Consider the following 22,917-nt stretch of genomic DNA (forward strand, 5'->3'; position numbering starts at 1 on the left):
ACGGTCGTATAAATATAATAAGTAACTTTATAATAGACAATGGGTGTAATTATACCTATTTACATCAGCTTATATAAGTCTAATATACAAACTTTTCCCACATATCAGCGGCATCTAGGTTACGTAATAATGTTCACCAAAATCTGGTATATTAATTTTCAATATTAAAAACAATTAATTAAAATATTTCTATTGTTTCTTAGAGGAAGAAGTGAACAATACATATCATTTATTGATAGATTTATATAGAATTTATAGGCTTGCCTTAATTGTCAAATATATTGTGTTCCATTTTAGAATTTAAATAGAAACAAAGGAAAAGGTCATATTGTTATATTACACCTATTAATTGTTTTCTAAATTTTCTTGCTGTCATAACATATAATTGCCGCTGCGGTTAAACCTGTAATGTTGAATATAGATTACAGCATTGACTATGGTTTCTTATAATGCTATACACAGTAATTTAATAACAAATTTGTTTTATCTTAGTTGGAATAGTTCTTTTAGATAAAATGTGTAATACATATTTATTATATGTATTAAGAAGCATAGATGAAGTGTTATTTAAATATTATATAATAGTATAATATCATTCTAATTTATTCGTAGTGATAAAAAAAAGTTATGAAAAAAAGATTAAAAAGTAGTCAAAATGGCCGAATTGGTAACGAATTTAAAAGTAGTGCAAGATAAAATTATTGCTGCTTCTGCTAGAAGGCTACCCGTATGTTATAAATATTATATAAATTTATATAATGATAATTATTTTGGAATTATGTAAATGGATTAAATAAAAATATAAACATAAAACACTAGAGACATGTTTTAATAGTAATAATTTGTATATTTAACCTCCTTTTCACAGGAATACAAGTATTTTGAGCCACGTTTAGTAGCTGTGAGTAAATTGAAATCAGTTGAATTAATTGTGGATGCGTATAAAGCTGGTCAAAGACATTTTGGAGAAAATTATGTCAATGAATTAGTTGAAAAAGGAAATCACTCAAGTATTTTAGAAACATGTACAGATATACGTTGGCATTTCATTGGCCATCTTCAACGTAATAAAATAAACAAATTATTAACTACTCCAAATTTGTACATTATTGAAACAATAGATAATGAAAAACTTGCATCAGCATTAAATACTTCTTGGTCTAAAGTTAGAGTAAATGAAAATTTGAAATTAAAAGTAATGGTACAGGTGAATACTAGCAACGAACAAGGTATTACATATTGTAATTCTAATAATTAGTTATGATTATTATTTATATTTCTATATGAAAATATTATGAACAAAAATATTGCATGTTTTATTATATTCAATCTTCCTAACATAATATCTATATGATCTTAAAAATATGAAATTCATGCAAAATTTTTGTTTCATCTTCAAATAAGTAAGTTCAAATAAATGTAAGCTATGTCTTGGCTTCTAGTTATTAGAATTATTCTGATTTTATAATTTAGTAAATTAAATATATTATGAATTTACATTTTCAGAAAAGAGTGGTTGTGAAATCACAGATGTTTGTACTCTTGTTCAGCATATTATTGATAACTGTACAAGTTTAGAATTTGTAGGTCTTATGACAATAGGCATGTTTGGACATGATCTCGCTAAAGGACCAAATCCTGATTTTTTGTGTCTGAAAGAATGTAGAGAAAAAGTTTCAAAAGAATTGGGTATTGATTTAAATAAGATAGAGCTATCAATGGGAATGTCAAATGATTATGAACATGCGGTAATTTTGTTAGAAATTGTTATACTTTCTAAAAAATGTCAGACATGTATTAAAATATGATATTATCTTTATGCAGGTAGAGTTGGGAAGTACTAATATTAGAGTTGGTACTGCTATATTTGGGGAAAGGGCGAAAAAGGATACCTAATGAAATACATATTTTTTGTATAATATTTGTATAAATATATCGTATAATATCGTTATAACTATAACTTATGATACGTAGGTTGGTTAGTCTCTACAATAATATACTACTGTTGTAGGAAACATTCTGAAAAAGTTTTAATAATTTCAAGTGATAAAATTAGATAAAATACTTTTCATATATGTATCGATAGATAGATAAAATATATATAAAGAGTTGAACGATATCGTAAAGTTCTTAAATGATTATTTCTCTTCTTAAATGGATAAATACAGAGTGATCATAAAGTCTCAATGTATTTCTAAGGAAGGTAAGGTTTACTTTATTACTTTCTACTTTCTACAGTTTTATTAAATTTAACAAATAACATGCTAATATATCAATAGTGGCATAGATTACTCCTTTTTTGCATTATCGGCCAATCTTTTCATTATTTCTAATCCTTCGCCATTGGCTTTACGATAACCTGGCGCGGATGATTTTATTTTATCCATCCATTTAGCAACATTCGCGTATTTCTCCACCTCGAAACCGAAAACCTACGATCAGTAACCATCATTTAAATTTCCAATTAACGTTTCCTTTTTCTCATGATGTATGTATACCTCCGTTGTTGATACAGTGGCTGCCAATGCGAGATCGGCGATGGTCAAATTGCGTCCAGTCACGTAATCTTGCCCATTTAGAAATTTATCGAGGACATCAAACGCGCCTTCGAGTACCTCGTAATATTCTGGATTGTAATTTGCCCCTCTAAACACAACTGGATACTGTAACAAGTTCGTTCAGTTTCAGGATATAATCATTTATTTTATATTCTCACCTTACTTCTCCTATTTCAAAGAGGAAGAAAACACAAGAAAGATATAAAAGTGGTTTAATTTTGAATAACTTACATAATAATTTTTCATGCCCCTGTACAAGGTACCAATATCAAAATGTAATCGTTGATTGACCAAGGCTCGATCAGCCGGTGTTTGCGGATTTAGACGAATGTTTTTACCATATTGATCAACTAGATATGACATGATGGCTCGACTGCAATCGTTTATTGAAAGAGATTAAAAGATGATAAGAAACGAAAATGATACACATTGCATATTAATTAATTACCAACCTCTCAGATAGTTTATAATCGCCGTCTACAAGAAACGGGACAGTTTTCTGTGGATTCAGCTATAATAGGAATATAATCGCCATATGTTATTTTACGCGTTATTGTAAAATTTCATTTTAACACATACTGCGTAGATATCGAATAAAACGAATAGCGAAATATCGAAGAAGGAAATAAAACAGAATGAACGCAGTCCTCTAATTAATTATTGCGTTCTATTAATTATTTTCAGTTAACTGTTGCGAATGCTGTATAATCGAGGAAACGTATAATGTTTCGTTGACCGTACATTATTAATTTGATAGGTCCATGTAATATAGTGTATTGATAATAATAATATTTCAATTGACATTATCACGTAATTGATCTTGATATTTATTTAAGACTTTCAATGTTTTGCGATTTTATGTTGACCACATTCGACATGCTATCACAATCGATTGTCAATTGAACGTATAAAACGTATTTCTTTATGTTATGGATTAACATCATGGAGATATACCAATATAGATACGTTATTTGCTACGAAAATATGAAAATTTATCTAAATTATGAACAGTACATTTCCGAGGGTGAACTAGAAGGGATGAAATGTTAAATGTTGCTTGGGTTGCAAAGAATTAAAGATATCGTCTTTTTAATATCATTGGTTATACTCATGGCAGTTAATACGTTAATATTTTCTATATTGATCATAATTTAATAATATGCAATATAGTAAACTTCGTAAAGAAGACATATTTAAGCATGCTGACCTGTTCAAATTCTGGCTTTAGATGTTCGCCTTCAAATAAATTGATTTCTATTAAATTTAAAGTAATACCAATGGCCTCGGCAGTCAAGAGAACCGCTCTGCAGGGTGAACTCATTGGCGTGTAATACAGATCCACCGACATGATTGCTCGTTAACTAAAAGAATATATTTCAACATCTGTTACAATGTAATTAAAATTCATGATGGTAGTACGCAGTATGACTGAAACTACTATAATTCTTCGCAAAGAATAGATAGCAATCATTAATAATAATTAACTGGTTGAACATTTTAAACACACGTGTAGCTTGTAACTTGCCGTTCAACGCAATTAAACGTTTGCCGCGTATCACATGCTAGTGAAGTATCGTTTCAACGTTATCGAAAAAATATTTCGTTGCAACTTTAAAACTTTCGAGACCGTCAGTGAAAAGTATTGAAATATTCCATTACACGCCCCTTTTTTCAGCAGCGCCGGTTCCGTTCACAACGATTTTCGATAGAATCAATATCACTAACTAAATCAATATACACACATACGAAAGTTACAGAACTATCCTGTGTACCTTACTTCGCATTTAATGCGTCCTATGGCACAGTCTTTTCATCATTGTTCAACAATGCCAAGAGTTATTGTGCGATTTTTCAATGTTTGCACCATGAATATTCGGTTTTGGTTGAAGTCCAATAAAGATCGAGAATTTGCATCGAAAAAAAGGCATAAAAGAGAAACGAAACAGAAAAGGGCGATAAAAAATTGGAGAGAGGAAAGAATTCGTTTGCTCTTACGACGAATGGAACGAGCGATGGCGAGATTGTCGAACTGAAATTCGATGGGAATCGTTTTCAAAGTGCAACGCGCGCGGCAAGTAAGGGTTTCATCTCTTGGCCGATTGAAGCGTATTGCCACAGTTTTGTTTTCGATCGATGTGATCGATAGAGAACTATTTTTCATGCGACGAAGCTATATATACGTGATCTGGAACTACATGCGTAGTGAAGTACTGCTACGTGCGTGCGCCATTAACAAGCAATCGATATACGCGAAACAGTTCAAGCGTACGTACAAACAACGTAAAGAAGGCGACTTATTGAACTGTCTAACAACGAGAATTGGGTATATGTATACGATAAATTCAAAATCATACTTTTTACTTGTCGAGAGCTTGTTAATTCATAAATAAATCTAATAAATGACAAAATTTTAATTTATTAATAAATCTTGGTGCCCTTTATAATCAGTATACGAAGCAGTGAACACGATCACGAACATGCAAATAAATAATTGCTACCTTTTCGTAATAGTAATAATTGTACAACAGGCGTGTGGTATCAAATTCCTTTTTAACAATTATTATCACTGTCTTGAGAAATATTAGTGCGATCGTTCCTTGCGAACGATAGGGAAAGGTATGAATATGCTTTGTATTATTCGTACAGGTGAATTGATTGTGAGTAGAGCTTGTGCGCTGACTCATTCGATGTACATATACATATAATAATATATGTATGTACATGTATGTAATGGCTGTAGAAAGTGTCTATATACCAAAAGTATTTGTTAAAGAGACAAAAGTGTACAGAATATGTTTAATTTGTAGAAATATATAAAATATCGGAAATACGCAAAGTAAAGTATTCGTTATAATCTTTAATAAGCAAAACGAATCTCTATTTAAGTTCTATTTCTTTACTTGTGTTTGTAAAAATATAAATTTCTATAGAAATCCGTGGTTCAGTTATAATTAATGCGGATTCGACGACCGCGTAATACATATTTAAATAAATTGTTTTAACTTAGAAGTAATCGCAAATGATCACACTTTTATATAAATATCATTTCCTTCTAAAACTATTAAAAGTATTTATTCTTGTTTAGCGATATTTTATTCATTAGGGGATGTTTTACGATAGGATTCAAAGTTTCCTCGTAGAAATGAAAAGATCTTTTCCGTTTGGCTCTAGCAAAAAGAAAAGCAACTATCGATGAAAGTGTTTTACCGACCATTGTAGTGTAATTAAAACGTACGTGAAACCGAGGTAGAGGATAATTAGCAAATGAACATCGAATCAAAAGGATGGTCACTGCCGAAGTAAATTGGTCGCACTGCGAACAGCAAGTGGCTACTATAATTACAAGGTTCATTAATACGTATTTGATGCTGATTCCACTATTTACTGTATCGTGCGTGGTAATGGTAATTTTACCTTAAATGGGTTCGAAACAGTTTCTTTTTACCGTATGCGAACGTCAAACTGACAACTATTACAACGTGTTTTTAGTATATTCTAGAATCTCTCAAAATTTGCGATATATTTTTTATTTAATTTTTCATGTAGAATTATTTCTTTCGTTCGTTTCGATATTGAAACAACGTCATCGCAGGAGTCAGTGAAATTAAACAGAATTAGACACGTAAGAATGTTGTTGGTTACCTCAATTTCTACGAAAACTAAAATGAAACTATGTAAAATTCAGTATACACATACGGCGATATTAATATGCAATGTATCAATATTTTTGGAACTTAACGTTTGCCAATTTTTAGAATTTCAGGGAAAACATAAATTCGATAGCGTATACGCGTCGATGTACTGCTACAACAACGACTCCACTATAGCATTTACGAGCATTCTGAGCCGGATCTATACTTGACGAACAACGCGGACAAGCATGAACGAACATGGACGGACAAATGGGAACAGTATTGTGAGCATGAACGAGTGTGAACGAGCATTAACGAATTCGATTTCTCGCTTGTAAATACGCCGAAGGAAAATATTCATTTGTGAAATGATATTCATTGAAACAATCGAATATTGGCTCGTGCTTATTCACTTGTAAAGTTTCCATGTGTAACGCGTTGACTGCTGATGACGCCATGCTGGTGTCATTGGTTGATTGCTTTCGACGATGAACGAGTAACGCCACATACAAATTGTTTTCGAACGGTGTCGAGAAAATGGACGAGTTCCAAGAAAAATTTCAGTCGTAACGAAAGGCTGCGTGACTTCGGTCCAACATTCTTATTTATGTTTACGTTAATTACCGATCTGACAATTGAATTAGTTGGATGAACGACGAATCTCGAGTGAAGCGCTTCTGAAGATTGAATGAAGTTGGAGTTGACGGAATCGATTATGTCGAGACATTTTTGGACGGTATTAATAATAATAAATACATTCTTTGCAAAATATAAAACAATAACAATGCATATAAGACAATTATATATGTATCATTTAGACTCTATAATTATAAGTAAGCAGAATTCCTCTCTGTAGAAGGGAACGATAAAAAATTTATTTGTATAGAATTCACATAAAAAAATCATGGTTTCGAATATCGTTATTGTGTTTCACTTTTCACTTTTTCGCCATGCTATCCACCAAAGCTTTGAATGCCTTTATGCCTGCGTTGTTGTACTCTTCGTATTTTGGAGCCTCCGACTTGATCTTTGCATACCATCTCGTCACATTTTTATATTTGCTGAGATCGTAGTCCATGACCTGTTGTTTAAATGATGTAACGAATAAATGTGACTTTATATAAAAGAGCTCTCTAAAACTCTCTTTTATGACTTTTTTTCTAAGTCTCTTGATAGTGGCGTTACTGTCATATTATTATCAGTGTAACATATTGATTACATACTGATAACATTTTGATAAAATAATATTTTCAAGGAAATTACCTCTATTGTGGACACGGTGGCCACAAGGGTCAGGTCGGCAAGAGTCATGTTCTTTCCTGCCACGTAGTCTTGTCCTTCGAGGAATGTATTAAGGAAAGACATGGCCGTACCAATAGCTTCATATTTCGCTTGATCTTTAGGGGCTTTGGCGAAAATTATAGGATACTAATGACAAATTGTAAGATCGCTAATTAATTATTTGCTTCTAATATATATTCTAAGATAAAAGATTAAATAGCGGTTTCAAATGATTCGACAAGAAAATCATGTATATATCGCCTAAATTGTCTACTTTTATAAAAATAAAAGAAATTATTTACGAACACTACGCATAATGAAATATGTAAGAATCTATTAAGTTAGTTTTTTATTTTTAAACATCTAGGAATGTTATGTAGTATAGAAATTCCTTTCAGTACGCCATAAAAAGTTACTAAATGGCTTTAAACTTACGTAATAGTCTGCGAAAGATTTATACAAGGTGCATGCGTCGAAATATAATCTTTGATCAACAACCGCACGTTTCTTCGGATCCTTTGGATATAATGAGTCATTCTTAGCATATTGATTTGCCAGGTATGCCATAATAGCCCGACTGAAAGAAAAAGAATGTACATAACGTCTATACGTTTTTATTCCAGATCTTGTTAATCATTATCATTGCTCGTTCGTATTACTCCGTTACATGAAAACTGTAACACAGACTTATAAGACAGAAAGTGCAGATCCACTGAAAGAAAAGACACAATTGCAACGGAATTACAAAATAGTGTTAGAGTGATAATAGGATTCTATTTCTCGGAACGAAATGTTAGTTAATGATCAATTTGTTAAATTCACGCTAGTTTAAGCGCAGGTATACTTATATAGCATACAAACAGTAGATCATGGTATTGAGAAAAAGAAACAAGATTCTTTGAAATTAAAGAATATAATATAATATAATATAATATATAAATCAATTTTACCTTTCCCACAAGTAGAAACCATTATCATCGATTGTAGGTATCGTGTGCTGTGGGTTCATCTGTACATAAGAAGACATCAAATATATTGCCAAGAATATTAAAAGTAAATATAAATATAATAAAATATTGAAGTATTTGATACAAGATATTAATTTCTTGCTTTAATAGAATCGAATACAAGTGTAATAGAATTATGTTTAGCTTATATTAATTGCTCGTACCTTCAAATATTCTGGTTTTAAGTTATCTCCGTTCATTAAAGCAACTTCCTTAAAATTCATTTCGATACCAAGCGCGGCGGCCGTCAATGCAACGGCACGGCACGGAGCGCTTCCAGGGAGTTGATAAAAATCAATTGGCATTTTGATTTCTGTAACGGTATGTAATGCGTCATTTAAGAAATTTTGTTGAAACTTCGACTCGGATCGACGTATAGAATTAAAAATAAAAATAAAATTTAGACTGGTTATTACTTAAACAATTATAAAATTTATATTGTAATATTAAAATTAGAAATAAATTAATTTATTTACTGCGAAATGATTATGCGTTAATTTAAATAATGAAATACGTGATCGTTTCAATTATTCAACAGACGTGCAATAGAAGAAAAGTTTTAACGATATTTATGGACATAGTGAATAAAGATATAAAATCATGCAGTGAACATGAATCATGTGAAAAAACGTTTTCGTAAACGAAGGTATAGTATACTCTCGTGTACTTGATCTTACGGTAACCTTGACATCTCTCTGTGGTGCAGATCGGATAACGCTAATGCCGGCGACACATCGGATTTTAAAGTTCGTATCTCGATAACGGATGGCGCGAACGATACGGGTTTATGGTATTTTGAAAACGTCAGCTACAAGAATATGTAATAAAAGATGCAAGTATCCGTCTAAAAATTGTAATGTCACTCTCAAGGTTACCGCAAGAGTATAGTACGTTCCCCTCGACGTTGTGCAATTTTTTTCTGAAATATCTTTTCTTTGTATCATCATGTTTTTCGAGATATTTCAGCGGTTCGAGATAAATTGGACACGCTGTATATTGTACACAGATAGAAAATTACATATGTACGCGTACATATGCGTATATAACAGCGAGTATACGTGTATCCACGTATTTGTGCACATAACAATGGCATGACTCAGTATTGAGATCGTAACGATTAAGAGGAGACAAGAGCACAGTGCGGAGATAGAAAGAGGTTCCCTGAAGGAACGCCGATTGATTGTTTTTCACACAACTCGATGCAATCTTAAAGATAAACACCGTATTGGCCGAAAATGGTGGAGGTCACTGAGATTAATAATTCCTTTGCCCCTGTACCGTCCCACGAGATCTCCTTCTATCTCCGTGTTACGCATGATAGCTATTTAGGTCAACGGAAATACTAAATAACTTTCTATCATGCAATAGCCGGTTCATCGCGCCTTCAATGAATTTCTTACTGCTACACACTCGTTAATGTAAAAAAGCTTAGTAACTATATCACTTTATATTTATTCAATACAGTGGCAGGTAATTTTTATATCGATGTTTATTCAAATGTGCCAGTATTTTCTAAAGAATCTATACCTTTATATAACTACAAAGTTACGTTTACCATATGTAACTTAGTATATAGAAAGTATATTTTTAATATAGCGTGAAAAATGTAACGTAATACATTGGTTTAACGTATTGATACGTTACATCTAAATACATTTGAATACATTAGATCTATTAACCTAAAAACAGCGTATATAATGGCATGCCTGTTGCACTAAACAAGTTGCGTTATGAATCAACGTTTTATCGCTACAAGGTTAAATATTTTCTCTGTATTATTCGTTCACAGTTTTAAAGAATTACAGGCGCATTTGAGGTAAACACTCTTTATGTGGTTATCTCCAGCATGCATCAACTCGATAATCGTGTAGCAAAAGAACATATTGAATTTCACTCTCAAGCAATAGTTACAGAACAATGAGATACGGATTCTACTTTATTCGGCAAAAGCACAATTGACAATTAAAATCAACATTAAATCAAAAACTGAAAGCACAGTCCATGAAACTTCGTACCTCCTTCAGACGACGAAAGCAAGGATGATATGTGGCGGATAAACGAAGACGCGTAAAGTAAATTCAAATACGAGTTCTCCAATGGTATACTAGCAGATAATTGCGAGCTATCTAAAGGAGTTAGCTCTCCAGTCTCTTTATAAATGCCAGCGTATCTGCCATATGTCCTCCTTTTCAAGTAGCGAAGAAGAGAGCACTGCGCAGGCTCAACCGGTTTCAACTTGTCACGGGTATGGAGGTATCACCTCCTTTGCTTTTCCCTTTCGATATTTTTCGGACTTTCAGATTGTTAGATCTTCTTAGAATTTAGCACGTAGCTGATAGACCGAAATAAATGATACGCTGTTAGAAGCTGTTTTATTTATTTATTTAAAAAATGTTTTCCAAAGTTGGGTGATTATAAAATAGATGAAAATATTCTTATCTCATCGTGACAAAACGATAATAGTCCTAAAACCAGCACATTGAATAGAATGTGTTGTCAAGTTAAATTATCAAGAAAAATATGCAACTTTTATCCATATACTTTTATGATTAATGCGATATTGATTAATTATTAAACATTTTTTATATGTTCGAGTTTTTTGATATTGCACGAATTTTTATGTTTGTTTACAGAATTTTAACGGTAAACGGAGGTATAAAATACAACGTCATTTTACTTGGTGATGTAATTGTTGTCTCGTTTGCCTCTTATTCATACAATGACTTTGCAATAATGTAGTATCTCTCTGCAATGATACAATCCTATGTAACGCAAAAGATTACTTTAGGAATCAAATCCTTCTTCTGTAATAAACGTAGCTTTTTAAAATTCCATTTTGTGGAACATAATGAGAAATATTCGCCAACAGACACGATGCTTGTGCAAGAAATATTGAAATTCCATTGTGGGATACGGTCATGTATTTCAAATAAATCAAGCTGGTCGCTCGAGGTGAAAGTACTTCTGTTCAGCCTTGAACGCAAACTTGAAGGTTCGAAGAATAAGGAAATAACTAAACTGAAAGTAAAGCAATTATATCAGGGTGCCCGAAAAATGTTTTTCGCTATCTGCACACAGCTGCTTTATCTGGCTATGTTGACACAAACGTGAAACCTAATCTGTCAAATGTTGTGGTCTTTATCTTCGATCGTGTTCTAGCTATCGTAGGACACGTTTCGTTTGCATTAAAACAAAAAGTGTCTATCTATCATTTTCTTCTAAAACGAGAGAAACTTTTAGGACAATCTAATAGATGTTCAGAGAAAAAGAGAAATTTTTTGATACATAGCATTTTGAAGTATTTGAATTCGATACTACGAAATATATGTAAATATAGAGATATAAATAGAAGTATATTATACAAATACAAGATAACATACCGTTAATGAATTTCATTTTACAAGGCTTCGTGCAATAACATAGAATTAACAAATATTTGAACGTATTCCATAACATAATGAGAAATCTAAAATCCTGTATTATTATCCCGTAGAATTCTATACAGAAAACTACTTCGTTCTATAATATTCTCAAACGTATAAACGTTGTTTTTCTAACGATAATGTTGATACATACAGGTGCTACGTATGCACACGTTATCAGGTTTAGCAGGATAGTTAGTATGATTAAATATAGATTAGTTAATTCGTGTCATTGCGTTGACAACGATACTTAACGTAACAAACAAGAGTATAATCGTAAACTTGCAAATGGTTTGTTTAAAAATAGACAGGAAATCATAGTCGTGTTACATAAAACTAACGCTATGTATATTTTGTTGTTACTGACTCACTGAATTCGCTCTAACGAATCCTCTAATATTTATATATAATATTTAATATTTAAGTATCATCAAATATGTTGTACGTGTAAATAAATATTTCATTCGTTACACTGCGTAATGGGTTCTGTGAAGCTCGCAGACGATTCGAGCACATTCTCAATGCGACAAATTGATTGCTTCGTTTTTGAGAAAATAGTTTGATACACAATACGATGGCAGAGCGTGGTCACGGGCTAGGAGAATCGATCACGAGCTTGTAAACTGGTTGACCCACTTTTCCTTCGTTACCTGCCTGATTCTCGCGATGCATGCATCGTGGAAATACCGAGATCCAAGAAGACCGCAAATCCTTCGATTTAACGTCGCCGCGCACGTCCACGCCACCGGAAATGTAGCTCTAATCATTTGTGGTTCCGGCCATACCGGGAATGCGGAACGCTCTTTTGGAAGACGCGGATTAATTACGAATAGCGCGGCAGAATTGAATTCACTCATGTAGATCGAGCCGTAGGGAAAATTTGCACCGAAAGATTCGTAAGCTTCGCGTGCAATTTCAAGCCTCTTTCAAACAATATCACGACGATAAACCGAATATGCTGTATTCGATATTGAACGATCGACCGAAATTGACCGATTGAATTATCAAATTTTTAGTTAACAATTCAGATCTAAACGAGCGACTGTTAGTGATTTTTGACGTTGCAACGATATTAAAAGCAAATGAAAAAAAGCAGATACTTTCAAAATTAAAAATAATTTATCGCAATCGTTGACTTTGCTTTATTTATACAGAAAAAGTGATTTTACTATTTACGATTTCCGCAACTTAATTTACTTGTATAAATATATTTAATCAAATGCTTGCCTTACTGTTTCACACGAGACGCATAAAAATGTTTCAATTTGCTTCTGAATATTCTGTATTGTTGAAAATATTTCATAGAAATTTGTAATTACGACGTTGAATTGTATCGTAGCGTCACTGCTTTTCCATTGTAGTACAGTCCTCGGTTAATAGGTTTCCAGAGCGAAATCTGTTCCGCTTTGAAAAAAGTGAGTGATGCCGGTATATGGTATTTGACATTGAAATTATTTAGTAATTTTAGTACTTTTTTCATCGAACCAGTAAAAACTGCCACGAACTTAAGTATATTGCACTATCTGGTGCAAGATCCATTTGGAAATCATTTAATTATTGGCAAGATGACTATTATCTCTGATGACTCACGATACATCCTCGTACATACAACGTCGAACATCCTTTTAGAATAGAAAATTAATTTTATTTTAGGTATTGCCAGTTAATAAACTATGCTATTTAATAAACGAAAGTTTTCTTTGTCAATTAACATTAATTCTTTCACAGTTATTATTTCATTAGATTCGCTTGTTACGTAACAGTGTGATTAAATTAAATATGAAGGCAGACTTTAACGTTGTCAAGGAAATAATGAAAACTCGATTTTTCACTTAATAGAGTGAAATTAAGTTGAGCAACTATGCATTTGTAATTTCTTAAATATTTGCTTCCCTTTCGAAAGCAAGAATGAATCGTTATTAAAATACTTTGCAAACTTTCCCTATATAACACGACTATGTTACGCGCAGAAGTATTTTCGCATTAAACAACACCGTATGAACGAAATATCGAGCAAGTTGTTATTCGTCGTAAATAAAACGATACAAAAAGAATACAATTTTGCGGAATAAAGCTTCCCTTCGAAGAAAATTCTGCAAAAGCGTACGTGTATATTTATACGTTATATACACGGGACAACGTTCGATTATTTTTCTGTAATTTTTAATTCGTCGTCTAGTATCCGTGCTAATGTACAGGCTATACACTTATACGATCCTCGTGTAGCGTCCTAAACCATCGACGATGAAAGCACACAAGAAAGAAATGTCCCGTTGCGAGAAACTTTACCGATCAATCTATCGATCAAATTAAAAATCGGAAATAATAATAAAGACGGAGCAAAAAGCGCGGAGAAAGCCGTGTCTGAAGAGAGCAGAACTGCGTTGGAAGGCGCGCGACGGAAGTTTCTTCCGAGGCGTTCTCAATTTCGCTGGTAAAAACATTATCTTCCCTTCGATGATTCCTGGAGGGCGATCCGCGCGGCCGCATTCGCGAAATGGACCGTGAGTTAATTAAATTCAGGAACAGGAGAATGCCGTGGACCGTCGAACAGGAATTCCGGGAACGGAAGCGCAACGGGTTTTTCAGCCGGCATACTCGGTCCAGGATTCCGCAGTTTCTGCCGCATCATGCTTGTATCGTACAGCAAAATTATTGTCCGTGTTGCGTAATTCTTGCCACGTAGTCTCACGCACGACCGGCGAACGCATGCCTCTGTGAAAAACATCGCGTACGGAAGTCGAACGAGGACGAAACAATCAGTGGATGGGAAAAAAAGAGAGATGAAAAAAGAAATAGACGACGATAGAACCTCTCTTTGATTTTCAAGGGATCCGGATAATTTGGTTTCTATTTTTTGTGATTGATTTATCCACGTTCCCTCTATTCGCTTGATTCTTCAAAAATTAGTACATCGTGTCACGGAAAATACTTGAAGATAATATTATCCATTGGTGTTAATATTTCCCGAAAAGAAAGAAAAGGAAAGAAGTGCATTCTCACTGTCGGCATTACTTCTAATCGCTGGTGAGCGATTCAAGGTTGATGTATGTAAATCTTGGATAAGAAAACACAAAGTCATAGTGATTATTTGACATTACTCGACAGTAAATGAAAATAGGCTTGTTGCACGGCTCATTTGTTCTTATCGTATCACTGCTGTATACGTATAATTTATTGTTTATATATTTAATATATGTATTTGTACGAGTGATTCTAAAGGGAAAGAATGAAGTTTTTCTAAAATGAATATTCAGCTTATTCGGTAAACTTTACTCGCGAATTCAGTTCGCTCCCAATCAGTAGCGTAGATGTACGTTTCATAGGACGAGTGATCCTTCACTACGAGTCGATTAAATTTCGCGTCGAGTGTCTACCTAATCGAACCGTGTGTTTCACCGAAAACAATATTTGGACGTGATCGATAAACGGATTCTACTACGAAACGAAAGCCGTTGAAATGAACCGAAACTCTCTGGCTGTCGTACTGGAAACTTCAGTCGGTTGATTTGCGACAAATAATCGGAACAGATATAAAGGTATTGGGAAAGGGAGAAGTACCAGAACACGCAAGGCAAATCTAACTGTGTACTCTTCAACAGCTCATGGAGATAATTACAAACTATCTAACCGAGTTAGTTGTCGCCAGTGTCTTTATAAATGACGTGCAAATATCGTGTCGTCATCGAAAGATCGATACCACAAACGTTGGCAGAAATGTTTATCTAATCGCAGAAGGCGAGTCTTGATTCCACGTGGATTTTCGGATTGTCGAAGACGAGTCGTAGCTCAAACTACACGTGCTAATCATAGAATTTGATAGAGTACAGTTTGTTGAAATCAGGCTGCAGACAAGCGGATAAATAAATTTCGAAAGGGTTATGATAAGTACGCGAATAATATGTTGCAAGATAATCGATAACTAACGGATGTTGCGCGTCAAAGATGATATAAGGCAACCGCGTGAAACGTTGGCTACGTTGTATGATATAGGTATCATGAAATTGATTTATCGGTAATATATCTTAATTATCGTTATTGCACGTATTTACAGTAATTGATAGATATAAAATAATCGGTGTGGTGCAAACAACTTTGTTTATAGTTCTAATAACTTATTAAGTTATAACAGGAAAGGGACGATTAGAAAATAACCGTTGTATTATATTTATATACTCGTTATTTAATTATATTTGTCTTTCAATTTAAGCTATAATAAATAATCGATGATTTTAAATACCTTTTTCGTTAAACGAAACGATGAAATAGGTTTCATGTCTAATCTCGATCATCGGTGTACGAGCATCGAGTTCACCGTTCTATCGTGCTATTCTACAACCTCGGAGTTAACTGGATTTTCCTAAATTCGCCTGATACAATTCGGTAAACATTTTTGTCCCAGGGCCGTGCACATCCTCGAAACCGAATTTATCCAGGAGTTGCTTGCAACGATTGTACCAGGCAGCCACATTGTCGTATCGACCGATATCGAAGTCGAAGCACTGTCAACAAAATATATTATACCCTGTTGATAATATTTCATCTCTCAAGCTTTTTATAATATCCACCGTACACTGTTAGTACGTTTACGATACAACGTTTACGATATAACGCATTTCTACTTCCATTTCTATGGGCAGATGTTTAAAAGCGAGCGAGAATAATGGTCCGTAAAATGATAGTGGCGATATTTTTTACAGACTAGTTAGACGGAGCAAGAAAATGGAAACAGACGGAATTTATTAACTGAAACAGGAATCGCTACTCTGTAGAATGAAAACATTATTGGCACGTAATATCATTTAACAGAATTGAAAGTTACATTACACAGAGGAGCATACCTTTTCGCTGAATATTAAAATGTAAATAGTACAACTATTCTTTTTTAAATTATCTATACATATTTCGTTTGCCGTAATTGTCGGTAAGTTATAAATTACAAAGAGATTTGTAATTTAGCGTAATCTCGGAATAACCTACTTTTTGTTATAGCGGCTTAATGGGAATCAAGATAAAGTTCGATGTATCGTTAAACGATCAAAGCTCGTGCGACAGAGTGCATTATGTTTCTTTTTTTGCCGCTTTTTATCCTAACTTCAACGTCAATTAACGTGAAACGAACCGTTTGATGTCAAAGAGTCACTTTCAACCCTGCGAGTCTCTTTTGTTGAGACATCTTTTTTTCTTCGCTTTACTCGTTACTTGTACATTTTCTACAACGTAGAAATTCACTATTGCTCGAGAAAGCAGTCGGTAAGGGGTCGTGTCGACGTTTTCTTTCGCAAGTTACTACTAAATATCAAACTTCATTTTTGTTTTCATTGCTCCAGTATCGATGTACATACACACGTACATCTAATTCTATTCGATCACGTAAATCGATTATTCGACTACGTAATACTTTTTCCAATAGCTGCACACTTACCAACAAAACGCAAATAGTCGTATGGATGGCAAAATCAGCGATGGTAAGAGTATCACCGGCAACGAACTCTCTATTTTCCAGATACGTGTTTAACAATTCGCATGACTTTTCTACGGCTTGTACATCTTCTTCGTTTAGGGAGTGCGCTCCATGTAACGCTACTGGATACTAATGGATTTCATGATATAACACATATAATACAAAATAATTACGGCGATAAAAATATCAGACAGTATACGTACGTAGCATTTAATCATGTTCTCGTGAAGCGAGCCGACGTCAAAGTATAGCATTTGGTCCACCATGCCTCTCTTTTTCGGATCTTTTGGGTACAAAGAGTCATTTTTGGCATACTTGCTCGCCAAATATCCCATGATTGGTCGACTGTAAGCGCGACATTATCAACGAACTTACGCAAATGATAAATAATCGTTGCATACCTTTCGCACAGAACGAATCCGTTATCGTCCATCGTCGGTATCACGTGCTGAGGGTTTAGCTAAAAAGCGTATTAATTACGTAAACACACGGCGAATAAGAAAGCCTTCACGCGCGTTATTAAAACGAATGTCGTTGTCTCATCGATAAGATGCTATCGTGCGATGGGAATGTAAATCTTATAATAGTAAGCTGATTTCATTTAATCGAAGAGTCATCTATACAATGTTATGTACTTCAATAAGATTTAGTGTCAAGTATTTAGGTAAAGTACTAGATTTAATATTTAGTAAAGTATTTAGGTGTCAACCATGATTTAGCTACGCATATTATCAACACTGCATACATATTTCCTTTAATTTTACGGCGAAAATCGTAAGACATTTTTAATTCGTTCTATCTGTTTTAAATAGTGTTGAGATATGTATAATTTTCTGTGCTGGACTGGGTTAAACGTGCAGTAAGAATACTTGTATGCGAGTATTAGTGTGTGGGAGTATGTGTGTGCGCAGCGTCTCAAAAACAGATGGATGTAAACTGTCTAATCGTTAGAAACATCTGGAAGGGTCATCGGTTAACAGTCGGGTAAAGAAGAAAGTGCTGAGACGCGTGCAGATATGTATCGACGAATATAACAGAGATCGTCCATTAAATAAACGTATAACTATTCAAACATTAATTAAAAGTGTAAATTTTGCGTTCCCATAACATTATTTCGGCTTCAAAGATCGAAAATTCTCAACAAATAGATGCAGCGCTTTGAACGTAACCTACGTTACATGTTATAATCTTTACATCAACTAAAAAAACGTTTTTGTTATTGTAAATCATCAATTTTTAATATTTTTCGCGAGAAATCTCTCCGAAAAATATTATATGATTACAGAATCGAACGGACCTTTAGGAAATCAGGCTTCATATGTTCTCCGTCCATGGGGGAAATCGTTTTCAAGTTCAAGTGGACTCCGATCGCCTTTGCCAGTAGTAGAACCGACCGACATGGCGGACTAAACGCAATACCGTATAAATCAATTGGCATCTTTTCGATCTTCCTTTACCTTTCTCGTGTCAACGTCGTTTTCTCTTCTTTCTTTTGCCTCTGGAATGTCACTGCGCACAAACGAGATTTTTATACAGTAGATCCAACATAAAGAATCTTTACATTTTGCATCCACATGTACCTCGGTTCGCATACAAATTCACACGATTACTGTGTCTCGGATCCTATGGATTGGAAGGGTATTGACCAGATCGTGCGGATTTTTATGGAAATCTTTCTCGAAGAGTATGGTCGCTCAGAGTATAACTCGATCGTGTAAACGAGAGACTGGCAGGCAGGACAAATGGCGTTTTAAAACGATAGACGAACTGTTACTATTTCTTATTATTTTACTGTTACGGATTTATTGGAAATACCTATTCTACCTGTTAATTATTAATTACTATGATTCACGTGCGTAACATATTAAATTACTAAATTTATTTGACGAAAGCTTCGATAAAATAGTTTGTTATATCGATTTATATAATCAGTACGTTTAGCGTTATAATATACATTGTCATAGTTATTTATAAGTTAAATATTCTTTAAATATTCTTTCTACAGATTTCTTCTGATAACTGATGTAATGGAGACGTAATGATGTAATGCAGATGGAGACGTGCGAGAATCTGAAATGTGAATCGGGTTGAGTTTGTGAAAGTACGTGTCTCGTGACTCGAGAATTTCGAGAACTTGAATCACATCTCGAGACAACTTTTCGTACATTATCTTCGATTTATGAGATATTTTCGAATCCTTCGTGTGATAAAATTAAGAGAGACAATACACGGAGTAAAATATTATATGTCAAATATTAAGCGATATTTTATTTCAAAATAACGCATTGAAAGTAGCGCAAGGAAGATCACTCTGAAATAAGAGAAGCTCGATGTAAGGAGTTTACCTTTTCCCTTCGTGCTAATTCACATCATAAAATATAGCTAAACGCAAAGTTAATCGGCATTAATTAGCGATCCGTGCAAAGCGACAGAATACTTTCCTTTATTCTTATTTCCTTTCATTTAGACGACACGTTTTTAACAATTTTCGAGTGACAAATCACCTTAGAACCTACGCTGTTTCGTATACGCGTACGCGTGCATATGTCAACGATTTGCTAATCGATCATTCGAGTAACTGACTGCAAAATAACGTACCACAGGTTCCTCGCCGATTAACTGGCTACACCGCAGGAAATCCGTAGGTTTCGCGAATAGAACTCGAATACGCGCAGCGAAGCAAAAGCAAATACATAACGTCGAACGGTACATCAAGTTACCATAGTGATGTCGTAACGCCAAACATAAGCGTCAAAGTGTAACGACGATATTGCTGGACGCGTTCGAAGGCTACATCGGTAGCGATCGATATGAAAACAAGCCTCGGGTGGTCGCGATTGAAACTGAAAAGTAATCGCGTCGCTTCGTGATAGGTTGGCGGATGCGGAGGCGATTGTGGAAGCTGGTATGGGTGCTGGCACGGGTATGGATACGAGCACCGGGTAGGTACGGATACAGGTGCTGGTACGACTATGGTTACGGGTGCACGTTGTCGGCCAATGTTGACGGCCACGACAGGGAAAATCGTATTAATCCACGAACAACGTTTCGTTGCAGGCTGCAGGCGGTTACGATTGAAATCCAAAACAGCCACGATGTTTTACGATAAACGGGTTGCAGCGTAACAAATCGTAGGCAAATGTTTGCAGCGAATCGTTCTATCGTTTTATATATATATAGAGCTTTGGACTGGATATTATTTATAGCAGCGATGCCCTTTTTAATAGCTTTAATTAGCAGGCGTAGACACACGATTTGTTTTAGTGGCGCGTGTTCGTCGAATGAATTTCGTGGACTTGTGGATAGTTTTGCGAGAGGACACGAACGAATACATAGGTTTCTGATCGTTCTTGTAATTTGTAGTCGTTTAGTCTTTCGAGACAGGGTATTCGGATCGGACGATTATTTTTATTTCTATTTGACGATTTAAAATTCCAAAATTTTTACGGTACACTGGCTGAAAACCGCGGTAATAATCCATTGCCGTATATAAATTTCCTTTTGGCCGCCGATAATCGTATTTCAAAGAATACGAAAGGGAAGAAAAAGGCGAACGAAGAAGAATCAAAGGCTCGATATCATCGTGGCTGCATCGTGTTCGAGAAACTTCGCGATAGATAACTGTTAAGAGGATACTGGTTATCGAGCTGGAAGCACGCCATACGCGGGATTGTCGCGGTGTTCCCGCGAACGTTCGCGCTCGTTCGTCTCAATAAATTTTCCTTCATTACCGTCGTCACCTGGGAGGCTGGGACGCGATCTCATTTTACCGGACAGTTACATGCGACTCGTTACTGCGATATAATTTTAATTGGCTGCGAAAATACATCGCGACTGCGCGTAAGAATAACCGCGCGCCATTGTAACGCTCCGCTAGGTTGTTCATAAATTCATACGACTGAACGTGGACCGTTCTCGCGCGCCAATTATTTCTCCGTCGGAGCATCAGCAAAACGTGTCGTTTTAACGATGTCATGGACAACTAGAAACATCGATTATTCGGCGAACGAGCATGTAATTTGGTCGCGAATGAATGCGTCCGCGTGCGGCCGCGCCCTCGTTCAATTTATTCGCGTACAACCCCGGCGACGAGTTTTCGTTTAATCGCCATTTAAACGATTATCAACCGATGCCCAATCGTAAATAAAGACCACGTCCATTCACGTTAGCGAAACTCACGATATTTTCTACGAGTGGAAACAACGATCAATTTGCATCCATTATGTTAATTGATAATCAATTTTTCCGTTTCTTTTTAACAGATCGAACTTAATTGAGCTGCAAATTAGACCGAACAGCAGATTTTACATGTATTGCGATGAATTTTCGTACGAAATTCATACGAAGATGAATATTTTCGAATTTTTAAGCATACGGTAAATTCTAACGCTTAAAAATTGAAAATTTCCACTATGCAGGCATCGTACTCCTATTGGAAGAATAAGAATTTCCAACACGAGGATACGCGAAGAATTTCGTTTACATTTTGATCTATTTATCATAATTATAATTCGTAATAATATCTTGCCTCCTATTATACCGCATCGCATTATGTTATTCGTTGGCAAGAAATTCCAATATTTACCGCTATTAATTTTCAATTCGATAATTAAAATTCACCACCTTTATTTTGCTTTACAGTTATCGAATTTTAAAGTGCTACGTGCACGGTTTCATTATTCGTTGTGTTCAGTGTTCAATGTACAATGCACGAGCAAAATTTATAAATGGCAGATGCGGGAAAGCATCGTTGCGAAAATATGCGAATATATGTTGACAGGTATTAAATGTATAGATGGTTACAATAACTTTAGCAAGTTAACCGGTTATACAATCGAACGTACCAAGCCCGATCGTTTTCAGTTCATTTCTCGTTACCAATCTACTCATCTTGTTATTTTGCGATCTTGTTATCTTGCTATTTGAAAACTATTCGCTTTCGTTTATTACAATCAACCGATCGCTAATCGTAGCCATTGGGGCTTGATATGTTGTTCCATCCAGCAGTTCTCTATTCTGCGCTGTATATTTTTTACGTCTTTCGCAAGTAAAACATGCAAATAGAGTATAACAAAAGTATGAAGCATCTGATTTGCAAAAAACATCGACAAACGTAATATATATTTTATATGGAAAATATTATTCTCCTCGAATTAGACAAAATGATTTTCAAGTTTGGCGATTAATCCTGTACCAACAAATTAAAAGTTCACGTTGAAAACAGCGGTTTAATCGGCCGAGTTTAATCGTAGCAACATTGATTTTTGTGCGTTGCGAGTTAGTGAAATGGCTATTTAGCCGAAATTAGCTCGATAAATTTCACTACCGCTACTGTACGTAGACCTACCAAACCTTTTACACTCCACATATGCGTTGAGAGATAATCTTCAATTTTCTCGAATAATTTCAAATTGACATTGTTCCTGAAATTCTTCACCTTTTAATCCAATCTCTTAAATATTTTACCATCTCTATCATTAAACGGTATCGTTCTCGATCGAACAATAAAAATATCAACGTATCTCGCAGCAAACAACTCCCGCAAATCCACCA

General features: G+C 34.6%; 4 protein-coding genes across 13 annotated transcripts in view; 1 reads left to right on the forward strand and 3 right to left on the reverse strand.

The window, feature by feature from the left end:
* The first annotated feature begins 11 nt into the window (after positions 1–11).
* On the forward strand, positions 12–2,119 carry LOC122575990 (pyridoxal phosphate homeostasis protein). Of its 2 annotated transcripts, XM_043745625.1 has the most exons (5): positions 12–146; positions 613–727; positions 869–1,229; positions 1,507–1,748; positions 1,829–2,119. In XM_043745625.1, exons 2-5 carry the CDS (start codon positions 656–658, stop codon positions 1,928–1,930), a joined length of 777 nt encoding a protein of 258 aa, XP_043601560.1. In that variant the 5' UTR covers positions 12–146; positions 613–655; the 3' UTR covers positions 1,931–2,119. The 2 variants fall into 2 exon arrangements, with proteins under 2 accessions (XP_043601560.1, XP_043601561.1); XM_043745626.1 differs by lacking the exon at positions 12–146 and having other exon boundaries at positions 191–727; positions 1,825–2,119.
* Positions 2,120–2,191: 72 nt separating this feature from the next.
* Positions 2,192–6,904, reverse strand: LOC122575993 (glutathione S-transferase 1-1-like). 2 transcript variants are annotated; one of them, XM_043745636.1, is made up of 6 exons: positions 5,057–6,904; positions 3,766–3,919; positions 3,011–3,069; positions 2,790–2,931; positions 2,499–2,663; positions 2,192–2,432 (listed from the first exon to the last, which is right to left on the reverse strand). In XM_043745636.1, exons 2-6 carry the CDS (start codon positions 3,904–3,906, stop codon positions 2,289–2,291), a joined length of 651 nt encoding a protein of 216 aa, XP_043601571.1. In that variant the 5' UTR covers positions 3,907–3,919; positions 5,057–6,904; the 3' UTR covers positions 2,192–2,288. The 2 variants fall into 2 exon arrangements, with proteins under 2 accessions (XP_043601571.1, XP_043601572.1); XM_043745637.1 differs by lacking the exon at positions 5,057–6,904 and adding an exon at positions 4,331–5,036.
* Positions 6,905–7,043: 139 nt separating this feature from the next.
* Positions 7,044–10,643, reverse strand: LOC122575992 (glutathione S-transferase 1-like). The gene is made up of 6 exons (XM_043745635.1): positions 10,494–10,643; positions 8,643–8,791; positions 8,422–8,480; positions 7,907–8,048; positions 7,454–7,618; positions 7,044–7,271 (listed from the first exon to the last, which is right to left on the reverse strand). Exons 2-6 carry the CDS (start codon positions 8,781–8,783, stop codon positions 7,128–7,130), a joined length of 651 nt encoding a protein of 216 aa, XP_043601570.1. The 5' UTR covers positions 8,784–8,791; positions 10,494–10,643; the 3' UTR covers positions 7,044–7,127.
* Positions 10,644–10,693: 50 nt separating this feature from the next.
* LOC122575991 (glutathione S-transferase 1-1-like) overlaps positions 10,694–22,917 on the reverse strand; it is a 39,878-nt gene continuing 27,654 nt past the window's right edge. For 2 of the 8 annotated variants that reach the window (XM_043745629.1, XM_043745633.1), the window contains 5 exons: positions 18,662–18,873; positions 17,766–17,824; positions 17,568–17,709; positions 17,326–17,493; positions 16,063–16,402 (listed from right to left, as the gene is read on the reverse strand). In XM_043745629.1, coding sequence (XP_043601564.1) covers positions 16,247–16,402; positions 17,326–17,493; positions 17,568–17,709; positions 17,766–17,824; positions 18,662–18,802 — 666 coding nt within the window. In that variant the 5' untranslated portion in view covers positions 18,803–18,873 and the 3' untranslated portion in view covers positions 16,063–16,246. Of the gene's footprint in view, positions 10,811–16,062; positions 16,403–17,325; positions 17,494–17,567; positions 17,710–17,765; positions 17,825–18,661; positions 18,874–18,944; positions 19,049–19,962; positions 20,221–22,917 lie in introns of those variants that run through there. The other 6 variants (XR_006319606.1, XM_043745634.1, XM_043745631.1 and 3 more) reach the window with 6 other exon arrangements.

The sequence above is a fragment of the Bombus pyrosoma genome, linkage group LG15 (genome assembly GCF_014825855.1).
Source record: "Bombus pyrosoma isolate SC7728 linkage group LG15, ASM1482585v1, whole genome shotgun sequence".
Taxonomy (NCBI): domain Eukaryota; kingdom Metazoa; phylum Arthropoda; class Insecta; order Hymenoptera; family Apidae; genus Bombus; species Bombus pyrosoma.